The sequence below is a fragment of the Leucopleurus acutus genome, assembly GCF_964270905.1.
Source record: "Leucopleurus acutus genome assembly, chromosome: 16".
Classification (NCBI taxonomy): Eukaryota; Metazoa; Chordata; class Mammalia; order Artiodactyla; family Delphinidae; genus Leucopleurus; species Leucopleurus acutus.
Genome location: NC_139158.1, coordinates 44,651,349 through 44,670,658, shown reverse-complemented (window position 1 = coordinate 44,670,658; position 19,310 = coordinate 44,651,349). Strand labels below are relative to the sequence as shown.

At 52.9% G+C, this 19,310-nt stretch overlaps 1 protein-coding gene across 3 annotated transcripts in view; it reads left to right on the top strand.

Annotated features, from left to right (window-relative positions):
• The window catches only part of ABHD12 (abhydrolase domain containing 12, lysophospholipase), a 68,527-nt gene that overhangs the window by 44,826 nt on the left and 4,391 nt on the right, over positions 1–19,310 (top strand). For 2 of the 3 annotated variants that reach the window (XM_082857993.1, XM_082857994.1), the window contains 9 exons: positions 2,408–2,532; positions 8,995–9,100; positions 11,268–11,387; positions 13,941–13,971; positions 14,409–14,454; positions 16,521–16,650; positions 17,804–17,841; positions 18,177–18,256; positions 19,203–19,285. In XM_082857993.1, coding sequence (XP_082714119.1) covers positions 2,408–2,532; positions 8,995–9,100; positions 11,268–11,387; positions 13,941–13,971; positions 14,409–14,454; positions 16,521–16,650; positions 17,804–17,841; positions 18,177–18,256; positions 19,203–19,285 — 759 coding nt within the window. Of the gene's footprint in view, positions 1–2,407; positions 2,533–8,994; positions 9,101–11,267; positions 11,388–13,940; positions 13,972–14,408; positions 14,455–16,163; positions 16,377–16,520; positions 16,651–17,803; positions 17,842–18,176; positions 18,257–19,202; positions 19,286–19,310 lie in introns of those variants that run through there. The other variant, XM_082857995.1, reaches the window with a different exon arrangement.

Below are 19,310 nucleotides of genomic sequence, written 5' to 3'. Positions count from 1 at the left end.
TACTTTTCATGCTTAATAATAATTTACCGAAAATATAACATATTTGTCATTTTGATTAATGTGTATGATAATTATAATAACTCAATCCATCAGAAAATGATTTTAATGTAGAAGAGCCTTATTGCTACAGGTAGATACATTTTTTCATTTCTATTTATATATTTTTTTTGTTCAAGAGGAATATGACAGGTAGTAAGTGGTAGATTGGATGCTGGACCAGATCATTTGACTTCAGAGCCGGCACCTTAACCACTACATCGTATGCCTTTCCTCAGTGAATGGGTAGACTGTACATGGAATTTAAGATGCCCTTTTAAACTTCTCCTGCATCATCTAGTTAACTCCTGTATTCCTGACTTAGTGTTTCCACCAGTGGCCCTTTCCCTGGAAGCACAGACTAGGTCAGGTCACCCTGCACCAGATGCCTCTCTCACAGCCCTTTGTCTGCCCCGCTGAGCTGAGAGCACAGCAGAGACGCAGATAGCATCCTCTGCTGCCCTTATTGTCCACTGCCCCAGGAGTGCCCAGTGCTCAGTAACGACTGGTGGATGAGCCAGGTGAATGAGTGAAAGGATTATATCGTCAGATATGCATATTTGTCATCAGCTTTATTGAGGTATTATTTACATCAGCTTTGTTGAAGTATTATTTACATGCGATAAAATTTACCAACATATACATTCATGTGTCCACAACCACAGTCCAGATAAAGAACATTTCTATCACTGCAAAAGTTGCCTCGTGCCCCTTGCAATCTCTTTCCTCTACTCCCAGCCTCTGAGGTCACTGTTCTGCTTTTCTGTCTCTGTAGTTTTGCTTTTTCTGGAATTTCAGACAAATGGGATTATACAGTATGTAGTCTTTTGTGTCTGTCTTATTTAACTTAGCCTAATGATTTTTTAAAAAAATTTTCTTTATTTTTATAAATTTGTTTATTTATTTTTGGCTGCATTTGCTCTTCATTGCTGTACGCGGGCTTTCTCTAGTTGCGGCGCGTGGGCTTCTCATGCGATGGCTTCTCTTGTTGCGGAGCACAGGCTAGGTGCGCGGGCTTCAGTAGCTGTGGCACATGGGCTCTAGAGCGCAGGCTCAGTAGTTGTGGTGCATGGGCTTAATTGCTCTGTGGCACGTGAGATCTTCCCGGACCAGTGCTCGAACCCGTGTCTCCTGCATTGGCAGGAGGATTCTAAACCACTGTGCCACCAAGGAAGCCCCTAGCCTAATGCATTTAGATCCTTTGTATTGCTGCATGTGTCAGCAGTTCAAGGTATATTTTTTTAAACCACCTTACTTTTTTTCGAAATAGTCCAGAAATAAGTAACTAAACCCATTGAGGTTGAGACTTGATATGCGCAGATAAGCAGCAGTTTCCATGTGTGCTTGGGGCTCATGGGGTCCCCAGAACCCTTCAGCATGTCCGTGAGGTCAGAGAGATTTCATGGTAACACTGAGATGCTGTTTGCCATTTTCGTGACGTGTGGGATTGCAGCAGATTGAATGTAGAAGCAGATACGAGAACCCATCTGTCCTCTGTTAAGCTGTCTGACTTAAAGAAATTTGTAAAAATCTCCTCACTAAAATTTTTCGTTTTGGAAAGTATAATCATTTTTTATAACATGTTAATTATATTTATTGTTGTTTATTGTTATTAGATGACTTAATAGATATTTTAAATTTTTAATTTCTCATAAAACAAAGAGTAATAAACACAAATCATATGAACAGAAGCTCTTTTGGGCCCTCAATTTTTCAGTTGTAGAGAGGCCCTTAGTCCAAGAAGTTTGAGACTCTCTGGGCTCGGGATATTTTTTAACAGGGGATCAGGAACAGGATGAGGAAGTCTTGGAGCTGGTTGTGGATTAGAAGAGTCTTGAGACCTGGGGTGATGACCTGGCCCGAGGTGCCCGGAAAAGGGGCCTCTGGAGGGTATGCGGGCAGAAATATGAGAACATGCAGTGATGGCCAGAGCCTTCCGGCCAGCTGCCTCCCGGGACCTGGTGTGGCAGGTTCTGTCGCATACACGCTTCCTCTGATGGGTAGCCCACGCTTGCTTGCAGGAGGGCAGTCAGAGGCTCAGAGGCAGCCACTCTCCTGAGGTGAAGTTGCAGCTACTGTCTGACATGAAGTTGGGCACTTTCTGAGGATCTGATGGCTGTGCTGGGTTCTGATTCCAGGGCACACAAAGGAAATCAGCAGGACTGTTTCTTTGGCTTTCGGGAAACAAATTTTACCCTTCTGGTAGAGTTCTAAGCACAAATTAAAAGGCAAAAGCAGGTGGGAGCCTCCTCTTATCATTGGTGATACTCTTGTTGGAAACAATAGGTGTGGATCGTGGTCAGTGATGCTGTTAGTAAACCACAGCAGACTCACTCCCGCCTTTGACCTGCTCACTGCTTTTCTCTTTCAGGCGAAAGGGCCTGTGCTTCCGACTGAGGAAGATACTCCTCTGTGTCGTGGGGTTGTACGTGGCCATTCCATTTCTCATCAAACTGTGTCCTGGGATACAGGCCAAACTGATTTTCTTGAATTTCGGTAAGTGCTGTGTGTCCATGTTTCCTTTCATTTTAGTAAGAGTTCATTTTCATGGTGATTTATGTATTTATATATTCACTACTGAGATCAGGAAATAGAGCCTTTTTATTGTCCAGAAGGTTCCCTTTGCCCCCTCCCAGTTAAAAGATGTTTGTAACGAGGGCATTGCTCTTCAGGGTTGGCATTTGTGTGCACAGGTGACTACTGCATGGTGGGGGGGTCTTTCTTCAGCTGAGGTGGGTAGAAATGTTGATAACATGGAGAGTCTTCTGAAGCTGTCATGTTGGGGATGCTCTGTCCTTTGTGCAGTCTAGGAGGTTAACTGTCCTTGGAAAAGGTGACCACTGAAAACAGTGCCTTAAAAATAATTAGGCCTTTTTTCTTTAAATTAAAAAAAAAAATCTTTTTTTCCCCCTTAAAAAACCCTGACAACTTGAGGATATGGGGAGGGGGAAGGGTGAGCTGTGACAAAGCGAGAGAGAGGCATGGACATATGTACACTACCAAACGTAAGTAAGGTAGATAGCTAGTGGGAAGCAGCCGCATAGCACAGGGAGATCAGCTTGGTGCTTTGTGACCGCCTGGAGGGGTGGGATAGGGAGGGTGGGAGACGCAAGAGGGAAGAGATATGGGAACATATGTATATGTATAACTGATTCACTTTGTTATAAAGCAGAAACTAACACACCATTGTAAAGCAATTATACCCCAAAAAAGATGTTAAAAAACAAAACAAAAAACCTGACATACTTTGGTTTCTGTGGAATTATATGCTGGCTTTCGAGGTGTTATAGTCTCCTTCAGTTAACTTGGACCTGGTGTGTTCCAAAGTTTTTTTTTTTTTCATGCTGTATGTTTACTTTTGGGCAAGTGGGAGGAAAAAGGGTAGAAGTATCAGGTTTATGAAGTGGAAGGTATACGGTTGCCAGGAATAATCCTTTTATGGAGCATCCTTTTACACCTTCAAGATGAGGCCAGGCGGGAAGGGACTGCGCCTGCGGGCCTTCGAGGTCGGCGGATAGAACGTGGTGCTTGGCACACAGCAGGTGCCTCATGAGAGATGACCTTGCAGTCGGGTGTGGGGAGCACTCAGGGCAGGTGAGGCAGGCTCTGCACGCTCTTGGCTGTGCTGGTTTGCAAGGAGTGGGTTTGAACTTGTGTGTGTCGGAGCTGGAGGCTTGGGAAGCTGGGCTGGTGCTATGGAGGCAGCAGGGGAGCTGGTGAAGAGGAGGTGGGAGGAGAGGACAGACAAGAGGTGTTGCAAGGCAGGGGGTGGGTGGCCCCTTGTCTGGAGTAACACCAGTGCTGCAGACTCTGCAGAGGCCCGTGTGCGTTGGGGCACATGAGTTTGGGGTGTTAAGTCTGCAGTAGACTTGATCACAGAAAAGTGGATGTCGCTGCTGAAAGGGAATGTCTGCTCTAAAGAGGCGCAGGAGGAGGAGGAACAGAAATAGTGAGGTGGATATTTAATACTTCACAAACCTAAAATGCGTTTTCTATTTGGGTGTCATAAAGTAAGTGTAAAACACATGTAGGTACACTAAGAAGCATTTGATTTTTCTAACATAAACGTGGCTAAACTTCCAGGAATTTATCATCCCTGAGTTTTCACCGCTTGTGAGAAGCACAAACTTAGAAGGAACTCACAACCTATTAAAATCAAGAAAGTTTTGTTTTTTTCTGACTGTAATGTCCCTTAAATGTCCACAGTCAGTCTAGCACAGAAGAGAGTTTGAGTTACACGCAAACACGAAGCCACAGGCTGCAGATTTCCCAATAGTAGACCTTAGAGTCAGCCCTGCACAGCTTTCCCACAAGGCAGGCCTCCGGACAACTCCAGGCCCCTTGGGCAGGTGTCTTGGCAGCAGGTGGCCTGCTGCCCTCTGGGCTGCCACACCGCGGGGTCCCAGCAAATATTTGAATAGAGTTGATTTTCTTTAGGTCAATCATTGGGGTAACTTTAGACACAGCCCACAAATTTTGCACTGTCGATTTCCTAATGAAATGGCAGGATGTTCCTGGGTTCTCTGGGTTGGGCTCCATGGCACAGAAGAGGAGGGCCAGGCTGGGCCGTGGGGCCTCCCTGCACCCCCCAGAGAGACACCCGTCCCCAACTCCTTGTTTCCATATGCCTGCTGTGTGGAAGTGGGATGGTTGTGTGTGCCCCTCCCTGTGGAGGAGACGGGGATCTCCAGGCTGTCTTGCGGTGTGACTTGGCAGTTTCATCTCACGCTTCTGGAGGGCCTGCGTGTTCGGGGGGCACCTTCTTTCTTGTCTCCTCAAGATGTGAATTGTGAGCTGTGGATTTCCATTTGGATATTGAAGGAAGTGTAACAATCTTTTGGGCCCCAAAACATGATTAAAATAGTCTTAAGTTCATAGCAACTCTATCTGAAACTAAATGTATAACTCAGATAAATAAGCATTAGATGAAGGATAGCATCTATGATTTCCTGCTGGTCTTTTTGTGTGTGTCTGTACGTGTAAGCATAAATATATGTGCTTTTCGATACTCACATTCAAAAGTCGGTACCCCCGCCCCCAGCCCGGCGATGTTGTGGTGATAGCAGCGCCTTGTCACAGTCTTTGCCCTGGGATTTAGAACCATCTCCTGGTGGGAAGGAATGTTTCAGTTCAGAGGCTGGTGTAAAACTGCTCTTGTCTGCACACTGCCTTGGGCCTTTTTTGGAGATTAGGGTTAATATATGAATTGCTCATTTGTTGTTCAAGCAGAAGGCCAGCCTGTCCACTACAGCTTCCACGGGATGGCAGTCCTTCAGCCTCCTCTTTTTCCTTCCCCTTAGCAGTCCCTGTGATCCCTGATAGCTTTCTTTCCTTATCCCTTTCTTCTTGTGGAAGCCCAGAGCCCTTCGGGGAACTGGCGTTTGAGAAAACCCAGAGGGCCTTCCCGGCCCTTCCCTTGTTGGTGCCCCACCTCTTCCCGTATATCAGGGTGGTCTTTACTCAGTGCCTGGGATGGGGCATAGCCCCGATGTTCAAAGTTCTCAGGCAGTCAGACGTGTTCTCTGCAGCCCAGGAGTTCTGGCCTCTCACCCCACCAGTATCTTCTAGATTGGCTGAGGAAAGGATGGTAGACTCAGTTGTTTTCTGTTCATTCATGTGTTTACTCACTGCTTACCAAGCACCATCTCTTGAGGGTCCTTTCTAAATCGCTCCCGATGATGTTTGTGGTTGCTGATAAATGACAGCGAGGTCAGAGGGTGGATGATACACAGCTGGGGAAGCAGGAGAAACCAGAGGCCTGGTCCTGACAGCTGCATGGGCCTGTGTGCTGGGTCCCTGGGCTGTGCACTCAACTTCTGTGTGAGGCAGAGCTTGTAATTGATAGCGATGAGGAGCTCCCGACTCCTGCCCCTGCCACCTCAGGGGACTGCTGGCGGGCTGGGTGCTCTCTCCTTGCTTCAGCCCTGCGGTGGAAGCAGGGGCCAGGAGGGTGGGCTCCAGCCTGCATCCCAGAGTCACGGGCCAAGGGCTGTGGCCACACGAAGGCCAGCAGGAGTGAGCCGTGTTCTGGTCCAGGCAGATCCTGGACCCTCCTCAGGCCAGCCTGGGGCCCTGCACCCCTTGACTCCGTTCCTTTGTCTTGCAGAAGTTCTGCTTGCTTTTACCAGTAGTGGCCAGGTGGTTCCTCTGGGGCTGTCTCAGCCCCCGGGACTGACCAGGCACCTCTCGCTAGCTGGAGGGGAGGCACACAGGCAGCACCTGCTGCACTTGGTGCGTTAACTGCATCCTTTTCCACGGTTTCTAAAACAGAAATGAAAGTGAACCGGAGGACGGGCTTGGTGGGAGCCAAGCTGTCCTAGAGCAGAATTGAGTTTCTTGGTTCTAGATTTCTCGGGCTTGGAAGCTTTTAAGATTAACTGCTAATCTTCGGAAGATGCTTTTCACTGGTAGGGGCCCTCTCGGAACTCTGGGGCAGTGCGTAAGCTGCATGGCTGCCTTTTCTGGGAGAGAGCCCGTGAGGCCTGACAGCAGTGCCCTCAGCCCTCGATGGTGCCCACCTTCCCTTTAGCACGGGCACTCTGGCCTCAGGAGCAGAGTTGATTGAATCAGCACTTGTTGGACATATTCAGAGTTTTACTGACAAAGTCGTTTCCCCTCAGTGGTCAGATGATGAACTGCCACCTGACACTGCAGCCTCGGCTTCCCCAGCACGGAGCCGTCACCAGGGATGGCAGGAGTGGGCACTTCCGTCTGAAAGAGACGCGTCCAGGGGAGACCTTTCTAGGCCTGCTGGTCAGGAGCCCTCCCTGAGGATGTTGTCAGAGTGAACTCTGACTCCACAGCATAACAGACACCACAGACGGGGTGGCTTAAAACTACAGAAATGTATTCTCTCCCAGTTCTGGAGCTTCGAAATCCCTGTGTGGGCAGGCCTGGGCTCCCTCTTCCTTGCCGCTTCCCAGCCTCTGGTGGTGGCTGGTGTTCCTTGGCTTGTAGCTGCACAGCTGCTGCCCCTGCCTCCATCACACGGCTGCCTTCGCCTGTGACTTCATGTTGGCTTCCTTCTGTCTGTCTGTATCCAAATTCCCTTTTGATAAGGACACCAGTCGTATTAGATCAGGTCCACCAAATGACCTTACTTAAGCTTGATTGTCTCTGTAAAGACCCTGTTTCCAAATGAGGTCACCTTCTGATGTGCTGGGGGTTAGGACTTCAATATATCTTTTGGGGGGACCCGATTTGAGAACATTCAGGGCCCACCAGGATCAGAGCCAGTTTACCTTCCTCACTTCCTATGCGATTAGTCAAGAGTGTGGGCTATGGAGTCGGGCTGCCTGGGTGCAAATCCCAGAATCATCACATGTGACCCATAGTTGAGCAAGTGCTGTGGTCACAGTCGTACCAGCCTGTTTCAGGGACGGTGGTCAGAGTACCGGGAAGGTGCACCAGTAAATAGGATGCCACCTCCTTTGAGTGCCGGTTTTCTTTTGAGAGAAAATAATTAAAGTTTTTAAAATGTAGCCTGCTGCTTGGAAAAGAGATGGATTAAGAAGCTGGAGGTTCAAAAGCAGCCTTGGTGGGAGGATTTGTCTTCCCCATGGTTTAAAATGCTCAGGGAATTCCTGGGGCGGGGGGAAGGAGCATGTGCATATCTCTATGTCCTCGTGAGTTGGCTGTTTCATTTCTTCAGTGAACATTTACTGAGCTGTGGGGACATTTGACGAAGTAAGAGCTGGAATGTAGGTATGTAGGCGCAGAGTATTGGGGGCGCAGCAGGTGCAAAGGCCCTGGGGCGTGAAGTGGGCATGCAGGGCTCTGGTGCCTAGAGGCCTTGTGAGTTACACAATGAAACTACTCTCTTCACCAAAGAAAACCAGAGTTGCATGACTTCCTTGTTGAAGACCGGCTGGAAGTCAGGGCTGCACTGCACTTTGTCCCCACCCACTCTGGGAATTGCCATTTTATAATGTGAGTAAATCCCATCTCAGGGTTTGGTTTTTTGTTTTTCATTTTTCAACTAAATATAACTTCAAAAATTGTGTTCATCTCAAGCAATAAAAGTGCACTGGTGTACAAGGGGAAAATTACACACTCGCCTCCACCCCCCCCACACACTTTAAACCCATGTTCACAGCCTGGTGTGTCTCTCTGTATTTCTTTCCAAGCCACACTGTGTTGGTGTTGGTATTGGCATTGGTGTTGCTTGCTTGTACAGTGGCGACATGGGATTACGTAGCCGCAGCACAGTGATCTTACCCTCCTTCCCTGCTCTTCTCACCTGCCTGTAATTCACAGAGGTTCCTCCAGGTCTGTCGATATCGGCTGCCTCTGTCTTAAGGCCCAGGGCTTCCCATCGTTGGGTGCACTGCATTTATCAGCCGTTGCCCTGTCGACAGGTCACCTGTTAAATTCAGGGCTGAATGAGTAGCTGCTGTCATGTTCCCATGCCTTCCCTCGACTCTGTGTGGCTTGTGGGTTCTGTGGATTCCTCCACCTCTGGCACCCACTCCTCATCTTCGGCCTCACTCTCTGTTAAATGACAGCACTAGGAACCTCAGAATCCCACTTACCTGGCCCACACCCACATTCAGGTGGTCATCAAGCCCGTGGCCCCAGGTCCAGAACACACATCCATCTGTCGCCTTTCCCACAGTCCCTCCCCCAGCACCCTGGCTCCAGCCTTCAGTCGTAGCCTCCTTGTCTCCAGCCTCTCTCATGGCCAGGCCGACCCTCAGGTCTCCCAAGGATCTTTCCTTCCCTCCTTCACATCTTCTCACACCTTGAACAGCCTTCAGTGGGTCTCTGCTTGGACCTCGTCCTTGCCGAAGGATCTGTAGATACACCTACCTCCAGCCCCGCCTGAGGCTGGAGGGCCCGTGCCCCAGGCAGTATGGCGTTGGGAAAGTACTTGGCACTTTTTGAGAGCTTCACCTCTGCTGTGTACGTGTGTCCGTCCACCCTCACTAATCCTGGTTTCCATCTCTTTGTCCCCCACAGTGCGCGTTCCGTATTTCATAGATTTGAAAAAACCACAGGATCAAGGTTTGAATCACACCTGTAATTACTACCTCCAGCCAGAGGAAGACGTGACCCTTGGAGTCTGGTGAGTGAGCAGCCTCAGGGCTGCAGGGCCGGGCGCCGCCTCTTGATAGCGGAGCCGTCTCTGAAACTCTTGCTTGTCCATTTTTATCTTTTGCCTGCTGTTTCCAAAGGAAAGATCTCAGCTAATTCCTTGAATAATGGGGCACGGGATGGCAGCACCAGCTCTGTTCTGAGGTTTTCAAACCAGATTGGCTTTTGCAGAAAGCCTCGTTTCCAGGAGAGAAGAACGCCAGAAACAGAATATATCACAGAATCGTGAGCGCAGGCTTGAGCCACACCTGTCTTGCAGAGAAGGGCCCACCCAGTTGTTGAAAACAGCTGCATTTCTTTCACACACAGCACTCTCAGCTCTTGATAGTGGTGGCGTTTGCTCTTTTCTTAGCGTTTACTTTTTTAGCCATAAATTTAGGTTGGGCCTAAGTTCTGTGACTTCTTGGCATTTCTTTGGAATATGATTTAATGCTTTTTCTGTGGACTAGTTGGTGTTTACAAACAACAGAACCAGAGCGGACCGGCTTTCCTGTGGCGTCTTCTCTTTCTCTCAGAAGCAGCTCTGAATTGCTGCCTTTGTCTCAGTAGAACTGCTGTGGACGTGAGAAGCTTCTGAGTGAAGTGCTCTGAATCGCTTCCCTGTGCTGTGCGGAGGGCAGGGGCTCCTGCATAAAGACCAGAGAGTGAGAGGGAGGTTCTGGTTCGTAGTGGCTGAGGCTGGGGCTGTCTTTGGTCATTTCTGGTTTGTTTTAACGGAGCATTTATGACCAGTGTGTGCATGCAGGCCGCTGTGCATTTTCATTTTCAGTCAGAAGCCTGACATGTTTTGCTCAGAGGTGTTTGGGGGAATTGGCGGCTCTCCTGATGGTTAAGAGGGTCTGTGCTTTGAAGATGTGGGCTCAGCCAGGCTTCTTCCTCGAGCAGAACAGCCGTGTTACAGGACAGGTATTTGTGGACAGTTACCTGTGAAGGTTGTGTTGGTGATGACCACATGAGTCTCTGGGAAGCGACAGCCGCTGTGTGCTGGTGGGCACCACTGCCCGCCAGGTCTGCACCCTGCGCTGTCTTGATCACAGTGCGGGCCTTTGGGTGGCAGCAGCTCCATTCACCACCTGCCCTCACTGGCACCTCGCCATGTCCTGCTGCAGAGGAGCTGGAGGCGGGTGGTGGTGGGAGGGCAGCTCCCCTCTGCCAGGCACGGGGAGGAGCCCAGGGATGGAGAGCTTGCCTGGGCCTTTGTCAGGAGCTCCGAGTTTGGGTAGGCTTGCTACTGGAGGCATATCAGCTCCCAGCACCTTCCAAATGTACCTTTCCCTCTCATAGGTTTGTAATTGTGGGAGAGTGATAATTGCAGTGGTCAGAACCACCCAAAATGCAATCCTCTGAAATGGGTCAGAGAGACTACGTTAGAAATGAGATGCTAACACTTAGAAAAGAAGAAATCGGCCATGTAATGTTTTTAAAACTTCCCAAGAATGAATTTGAATAAGTTTTACAGAAAAAAGCTGTTAAATCAGACCCTCCCCAGTGATGAACAGTGACTTTGATGTGTCCTGAGTTAAGATGAACCAGAGCACCTCTCTAAAGGAGGGTTTGGCCACATAGACAAGTGTCCACCTGCCTGGCCAGGCATGGAAGGACTGCTCACATGGGCCTGTGACGTCTCCTGCAGAGGTGCGTCTGTGCCAAGACGGCTTGTGGACAGGCTCTGTGTTAGAAATGGTGCATTAAGGATGGCCGGGCTTCCAGTCCAGCCCGTAGACCCATGTTGCTGAATTAGTACATATAACAGCATGATATGTCTTGCATCGTGAGTTAAGTCACGTACTTAAAGACATGGATGAGTTTGAGGGGACGTGGCGTTGCTCAGTGTCCATTCACTGCCCGTTCTGTGCTGGAACCCAGCTGGAAGGGGTCTGAGCTCACATAGCTTCCCCTTTATACAGGAGGAGCGGCTGTCACCCCACCCCTGGTAACTGCTGCCGGGGCAAGCTTCTGGGGCCCAGAGAGGGCCCATCCGCGAGTCAGGAAACGACCTGCCTCAGCTGCCAGAAGCTGCCCTCACAGCTTGGAGTCAGCACACCCGGCCTCCTGCTGTCTGCTCAGTTGTGACTTGAGCCGTGGGCATCCCGTCTGCAGGCGCGTCACCTGCCGCTCCCCTCTGCTTCTGCTTCCAGGCACACTGTCCCCGCTGTCTGGTGGAAGAACGCCCAAGGGAAGGACCAGATGTGGTATGAGGATGCCTTGGCTTCTAGCCACCCGATCATCCTGTACCTGCACGGGAACGCGGGCACCAGGTGAGGTGGGGCCCATCGCAGTGAGAGCGTGGGTGCACCTGGGACATGGGCGTCCTGAGAACACAGGAAGAGGCAGGGTTTGTCTGGGGTTTGGGAGAAGCTTGCATGAAGTCGTGTTCCCACAGGCCCAGAGCAGAGCAGGGCTGTGTGCAGGGTGGACCGGGCCTGCTTGCTTGGAAGCCACCGGCTGAGCAGATGTGGGCAGCTGTGTCCAGAAATGCCTGGTCTGAAGCTTGTGCCTGGGGCAGGATGGAGGTTGCTGTGTCTGTCAGAGCGACCCAGAGCCTCAGCCGGAGGGGTGTCCTTCTTTCTGGGTTAGGGAACAAGGCTTCTCAGTGGGCAGGAGGCGTGGTCCCTCAGCCGAGGTTTGTTGAGACCCTGCAGAGCCACTGTGTGCCCAGGAAGTCGCCCCTGCTCACCCAGCATCTGCTGTCTGGTCTGAGGACACTTTCTCGCTGGCAGGTGTGCCCTGCTGGAGGGGGAGGCATGCTTCCTGGGGAGGGGCGAGGGTGACGTTGAAGGTGGGGGAGTCCCATGAAGAGAGCCAGCTGAGCATGCAGGGACAAGCTTGTCCTCGGGGGCTGCCATGCCACGCTCTCAGGCCAGGGTACTTGCAGCCCTGAGCCGGCAGTGCCAGCGCATCCCACTGGGCCATCAAGGAAGCACCTGCGTCTGTGCAGATAAAGCCCTCGCCCAGGTGCTGTTCGAGAGTAGGTTTAATGGATGTCTTTCAGACAAGCGGGGACTGGAGCCGTTGTTCAAAGAGGGCTCCTTCCAGCCCACATGGTCAGCCTTGTTGAGAAGAGTCTGCAGGAGAGCTGGTGGGGTGAGAGGAAGACGGGCGTTTTCTGAACAAGCATTGCCTGAAACCCCTGGGAGGGTCCCTGTTCCTTGGGTCTCATGAGAGAGAGCCAGCAAGAAGCAGCAGGAGGCCGGGCACTGCGGGGCCGGGCTGGGGTCAGTCATTTCACAGGCAGAACCGGCGAGGAGGACAAAGCAGGCCACAGCGGGCGTTTGGGCAGAGGGGCTACACAGAGGATGTAGCAGGATGTCCAGGAAGTGGGCCCCACAAGGACACTCTGAGCCGGGAGAGCGGAGCGCTGAGCTACTGACTCAGCACGCACTTGGCAGTCTGCTTTCCCTTCGTCTGGGACAAGCTACAGCGGGTTTCTCTTCCGCTTTTCAAAGAGCAAGTGAATACAAACAGCTCCTGTAGCCTCTTTCTATAAATGAGGGAAGTTTGGAGTTCTTTGTGAGCAGTGCCAATCACATGGTAAAGAAGACAAAGTCTATCTGTAACTTCAGGATGGAAAGAATCTTGTGACTTTGAAGGTTTGCTGCCACCCCCCACCCCCCATCCCCAAGGACTACTCAGGCTGCAGATCTTGGCGGCCACCCGGCCGGGCAGGACAGCAGCAGCCGTGGTTCCCTGAGACTCGGACCCCCAGGATGCCCCCAGCCCCATCACGCTCTAAATCCCCCTTCTTGCTCAAGGTAGGGTATTGGGAACGTTTAGAAAAGAGCCATGACAAATGGTTGCAAAGATAACTGAAGACACTGCAGTATTTCTTTCTGGTCTTGAAGCGAAGTCCTTTGAATGTTTGTTTCTGGGTTATATTGGCTCTCTCCTTCGTTGTGTTCTCGCCTCCCCTGAGGACGCTCGCTCCGTGAACACACACCCCGGAAATTGGCCAAATGCTCCTCATAAAGAAGGGAGAGAGCTGAGAAGTCTGGTGAGGGTGAGCCCGCCTGCTGATGTGTTTCCCTCTCCCGAGGCAGCTCTATCCCCGCTTGGGTGTCTGTGCACAGTAACAGCCAGCCAGCATCTGGGCAGAAAGGGAGAAAGGTGGACAGTCCTTGGGGAGAGGTGCGGGTGTGAGGTGGTGTCAGCGGTGGCGCCTGCTCGGCCGTGGTGTTCGGCCGCGCCACTGAAGCTGGAGCCTGCTGGTGAGGGGCCAGGAGGCTCATGGTGGCTGTCAGATCACGATGGCACCTTCGACCCAGCATCCCCCCTCGGACACACGTGTGTGGAAGGACGTTAGGGGGTGGCCGCAGCAGCAGAACCAGTTAGCAGCAGGTGGGAAAGAACCAAAGTGACCACGAGGGGAGGGCGTGAATGGCCGAGGAGGAGAGTTCTGAGAGGTGGCTGTGGCTCTGTAGGTGAAAAGGTTGGGGCAGGAGGTGCCTGTGGCCTGTCCCCGGGGTGTGCTTCCCTCCTGTTCATGGGTGGTCCTGGACACTGGGGAGCTGAGGGGCCCTTCGTGTCTTCTGGGGTTTGCACTGAAGGCTTGTATGGCCTACTCAAACCAAAGGTGAGGTAATAGTTAAGAAATATCCCCCAAATGCTCAGACTGTCCCTCGTTTGGCACCATACTGTGGAGGCAAGCTGGGAGCCATGTAGGTGCCCTGAGGAGGAGGTGACCTGTCCATCACCCTCCCTGTAGATTTGGGGACCAGGCACTAAGGGCCCAGATGCTACCGTGTTGATCCTGGGCCCCCTTTCTGAGAAGATGCACTAACAGCCATGCTTGTTTCCTTTCCCTGATGATCTAGAGGAGGCGACCACCGGGTGGAGCTTTACAAGGTAGGTGAGGACGGCACACAGTTTATGATGGACAGAGCGGTGCCCTTAGCTTATGACAGACAGAAGGGGCCACACAGTGGACAGCTGGATGGAGCAGTGCCCATGGGGTGTGACCCACACGGTCTGTGACAGATGGAGCGTTGCTTGCCTCCTGCTTCTGGCTGTCCTTTCCAGGACGCGTGAACAGAAGGGGGTCCCCCTAGTAATTTTGAGTTAATACTCATTGTTGATCTTTTTAACACTGCCTGTTACGGACGTCTCCCCATGGAATGCTTCCCATTTTGCTGCCTCTGGGGATAGTTTCCAAGATCGGGATGAATGGACTTTGTAGATCATATGCCAGAAATTGGCAAATTACATAAAGTCACTTGGAATTGCTTGGGTTTAGTGGGTTTAGTCAGAGCCATGTTGCCCAGGTGTTTGTTTTTCACTTCCAGGTGCTGAGTTCCCTTGGCTACCACGTGGTTACCTTTGACTACAGAGGTGAGGGCTCCGTACTTGCCCCACTTCCTCCAGGTCGGTGTGGGATATGCAGGTGTTGCTCTGAGAGGCTCCTGCGCGGCTGGCAGCTCTGCCGTGACCTGTGGCAATTGTGAGCACGTGGAGGTGGTGGAGGGTCAGGGTCTTCGGAGGTGTGTCCTGCGTGCATCTGCCCCTGTAGGGTGCCTGGAACCCCAGCACACACCCTCTGTCAGCCACATTTTATAAGTAGAAAGTACTGTCTTTTCTTTATTGGACTCAGACTTTCCCCACAGCTGGACACGTTTCATGCTCAGCACAGCTGGTTTTGTTGACGTTATGGAGACAGGGAAGAGAGACTCATCTTCTCGCCCCTCAGTATTTCTTCTTTCTAGCCTCCCACAGTTTGATGCGTGAGGAAATGCTTTGTGTTGTCAGGGAGCAGCTGTGTGGCAAGTGTGTGCCTTGGACAGTCCTTGGCGGGAGAGGTCAAAGGGCTAAAGGCCTCTTGTCCAGCTCACCCTGATTGGGGGTAAGGGGGTGGGGTCCACATCCGCAGACTCAGGAGCCAGTTGACATCACGTGGATGTGAACTTTGGAAGAGTTTCCTCTTGCTGCTGCAACAAGTTACCACAAACGTAAATGTCTCGAAACAGCACAGACTTATTGTCTTGAAGTTCTGGAGGTCAGGAGTTCAAAATCTTTAGCCAGTGGGATATGTCAAGGTGTGGGCACGGCTGGAGGCTCCAGAGGAGAGTCAGGTTCCTGGCCTCTTCCAGCTTCTCCAGGCCACCCTCTCTCCTTGCCTGTGGCCTGAGTCTGCATCACTCTAGCTCTGACTTCTGTCTCTCTTCTGATCATAAAGACCCTGTGATTACTTGGGGCTCACGCTGATCAGGATAATCTCCCATCCCAGGGTCTCCTGATTCGCAGCCTCTTTCTTTCTGCACCCTTCATTCCCCTTGCCGTGTAAGGTACCAGAGGCACAGGTTTCGGGGTTGGACATGGACATTTTTGGGGGCCATTATTCTGCCGACCATAGGGTGAGGGATGGTTCTTTTGTGGAAGAGTGTTCCATCAGGAGGAGGGTGCTGGTTGGAGAAACTCTGAAATGAGGCCCATCCTTTCCTCCTGCTCCTGCTGCTGGAACCTCAGGGTAGTGAGAGGGGTGGCCTCTTCCTTATTTGCCTCCTGGTGCTTGCAACAGAAATAAGATCCCATCTGTCACTTCCCCTTTTCATTTCCCATTGAGTCTCTGCCTTTCTAAGCCGTACGAGAGTTTGTCCCTGTCTCTGTCTCTCTGTGTCTCTCCCTGTCTCTTTGTCCCTGCCCCCACCAGTGCCCCAAGCCCTCACACTGGCCTTGTCCCTGACATTGGCTCCTTCCCTAATCTGGGTCTGGGATGCCCCGGGGAGGTGGCCTGTGGTGCCCCTGCCTCTGGGTTTTGCTTGTGTAGCAGGACTTGCTCTTTCTGAGCCTTGTGGTGCTTTCAGGTCATTTGATGATGACTCACTGCTGAGCTGCTGGAAATGACAGTCACACTTGACTTTTCTGAGAATCTGGAGGGAAGGTCCCTTGGGAGGTCAAGGTTTAGGGGCCGAGACAGTTGGCTTTCCTCTGTTAAGCAAACAGGATGCTAAAAGCCCCTTCCTTTCTGGGTCAGAGTGGCCCTGAGCCTGGAATCTGCCTGTCTGGGGGCCTCTCCATGCCTGTCCACAGCTGGGCCACAGCTGGGCCATGGAGTCAGGGCTGGGCTCAGTGCCCCAGGGTGGACTGGACTCTCACTGGCTGAGCCTGTCAGTGCCTCATCCTGGTGCCAAGCCCCAGATGTTGGGGCCGGCAGGGGTCTGCGTGTCTGACCACCCCATCTGCTCAGCTGCTCATCGAGACTCAGATGAGGGCGGGTGGATGGCCGTTTGGGTTCAGAGGTTGTGACAGCTGAGGAGGTGGGAGAAGAAGAGCTGGCTTGGCCGAGACCTTGAGGCCCCAGACGTTCTGGGCCTCCTGCTGAGAAGCGGGAGGGGGTGGGCTTGCCCCTCGAGGTCCCCTGGGCTGCGTGTGACGTCCTCCTCTTGCTGCTGCTTCCCCAGGTTGGGGTGACTCAGTGGGAACGCCGTCGGAGCGGGGCATGACGTACGACGCACTCCATGTTTTTGACTGGATCAAAGCGCGAAGTGGAGACAACCCTGTGTATATTTGGGGCCATTCCCTCGGCACCGGGTAAGAATTCCCCACGTGGCCTTTGCAGGAGCAGGTCTTCACGGGCGACTGTCCAGCCCAGGCTCTCCTAGGGGCCCCGGTGTCCTCTGGACCCTGTAGCACTATTAGTGCTGTGATGGGAGCAGGGGATGAAGCACCACAGAGACCACGAGGGGCTTGAGATACTTCAGCTCCTCAACCCAGGAAGTGACGGGAGGCACAACAGCAGTCGTGGAGGTGCCGTCTCCTCCGCAGGGAGGATGCAGACGCGCCTCAGCGGGACTGTGCCCTGAGGAGGTGGGTCCGAGCAGAGTGGGACAGGGCACTCGGGCTTCCCTTGGCCTGGCTGAGGACATATGTGCTGCCCAGCAAGCCCAGGAGCCGGGGCCTTGATTCTCTTTGCAAACAGTGGGCCCCTTAGCCCACGCTTGGCGTCGTCACCGGAGAACTTGGGGAGGCAGCAGTGGTGGTTCCCTTCCTCCATCTGCCAAGACAGGAAGCACTTCGATGTTCCACGTGAGCCGCCTGCATCGCTTCCACGGGCGTAGGGGCCAGTGTTTCTAAAGGAGCCCAAGACCAGCACCTGCTGTTTTTCTGCTGCCTTTCCTTTGGACGCGGTGGCTGCAGGCGGGTTGGGGCTGCAGGCGGGTTGGGGCCGCAGGCTGGGCAGTGCCCGGGACAGGGCCTCCTGGCCTGCCCTCGCAGGGGGACTGAACCCTGGACAGGAGAGCAGGCCATCCTGCCCTGGGTGTCTGCATGGGACCCGCCCAGGTTGGTCCCGGGAAGGCAGGAGGCCCCCAGGCCTGGCAGACTGCAAGTGCTGCCGCCCCCAGGAGCTGTGCAGGCAGACTGCAGCCTCCTCCCTGCTGGCGGGGCGGCCCTGGGCCCTGCTGTCCTCCTCCGTGTCCCGGCGGCACCCATACGGACCGGGTGTGAACTGGGGCGCCGCTGTGTGGCCTGAAGGGGCTGCTCCAGGTGAGGTGCATGCCTCGGGGACATGGAGGTGCCCTGTCGGAGGGGCTGGCTGACGGCTGGGGCATCTGTGCTCCCCCCGCCCAAAACCCCACTGGTCACTTCGCAGATCCCGGCTTCCTCGGTCACCTTTGAGTATTAGGAGGATCTCATCTGAAACAATTTTTGTCATAATTCAGCTGAACTTTTTTTTTCTTTCCAGAGTGGCCACAAACCTGGTGCGGCGCCTCTGTGAGCGAGGTAGGGGCTCGTGTGGGGTCACACGTCGTGGGGATGGCCCGGCTCCCATGGGCGGGTGGAGCGTTGGGGAGCCGGCTGTGCTCCAGGCCCTGGGGCTTCTCGTGAAGTGGGTGGTGGTGGACATGCCGTGCAGTGAGATGAGAGCAAGGCGCTGAGGTGGGGGCCTGAGCAGACCCTTGAGGGCCCACCCCCATTCCCCCGATCCGCCAGTGGCTGGCGGGGCCTCACCAGGGGCCGGGCTCCGCTGTGCTGTGCAGGGTGCGTGAATGGGGGTGGAGGACTGTGTCTCACTGGGGTTTCTTGCTCACCTCCCAGTCCCCCGCTTGTTTATCTAGAGACACCTCCAGATGCCCTCATATTGGAATCTCCATTCACTAACATCCGCGAAGAAGCTAAGAGCCATCCATTCTCAGTGGCAAGTACAGATCTTATTAAAAATGGACTTATTTTTATAATGAAAATAATTGCTATAGAATATAAAAATGACTGTAAGTAAATATGTATAATAAATAAATTTAAATATCATAAAATTATTTAAATAGTCTAATGAATACAAACTTTATTAAAAGTTAATTCTCATTTAGTTCTGGTCACTGGCCTGACTACAGAGCCACTCAGGATGTTTATAACTTCGTGCCAGGTAGAAGGATGGGGTCACAGCCAGGTCGCCTGAGGGTGGCTGTACCCATAGGAGGCCTTGCCCCCTGGCACGGTTTGCCCCCCTGGCATTGCTTGCCCATGGGGCTCAGTGCAGGCTGAGGGCGCTGTCCTGGCTGCCTCCCCAGGAGTGGAGCTGGTGGGCACCCCAGGAAAGCCCTGGTGGGGATTACATGCTGTTGGGCCGTCACTGGCCGGATTCGAGGCCTTGGACCCTCCATTTACAGGCCGGGCCCAGAGGAGGGTCCTCTGTACCCTGTTGCTTCCTCTTCCTCCTCCCACTGCTTCCGTGTGTCCAGGGGAGCCATGTTGGCCCCACCCGACCTCATGCTGCTCCGTTGCAGACAGAAGAGTCCTTTGTTGGGTCTCCTTTGATGTTGCTCTTCTCCCGAGTCGCACGGACCCCATTCCTTGGGGGTGGCAGCCTGTTGTGTGTGGGAAGCCTGGTCTCCTAGTCTGAGGTGTGGGAGCCCTGTTTGCGGGCAGCCCCCCTGCAGCTGGTCTGGGGGCCTCTTGAGCAGGGAGTCTGAGGGCGGGGGTCAGGAAGGGCAGGGGCGCCCCCCCCCCAGCTCCAGGGGGCCCACAGGTCAGCCTGCTCAGAAGCAGGAGTGACCCCCGGGCACACGGCACCTCTGTCTGGACCCTCAGCCCTGCGGGGGGTGTTTTAATTGATCCTCTGCTTGTTGTCTACATGTTGCCTCCAGATCTATCGATACTTCCCTGGGTTTGACTGGTTCTTCCTTGATCCCATCACAAGCAGTGGAATTCAGTTTGCAAATGATGAAAAGTGAGTACCATGGAAGAGAATTTAG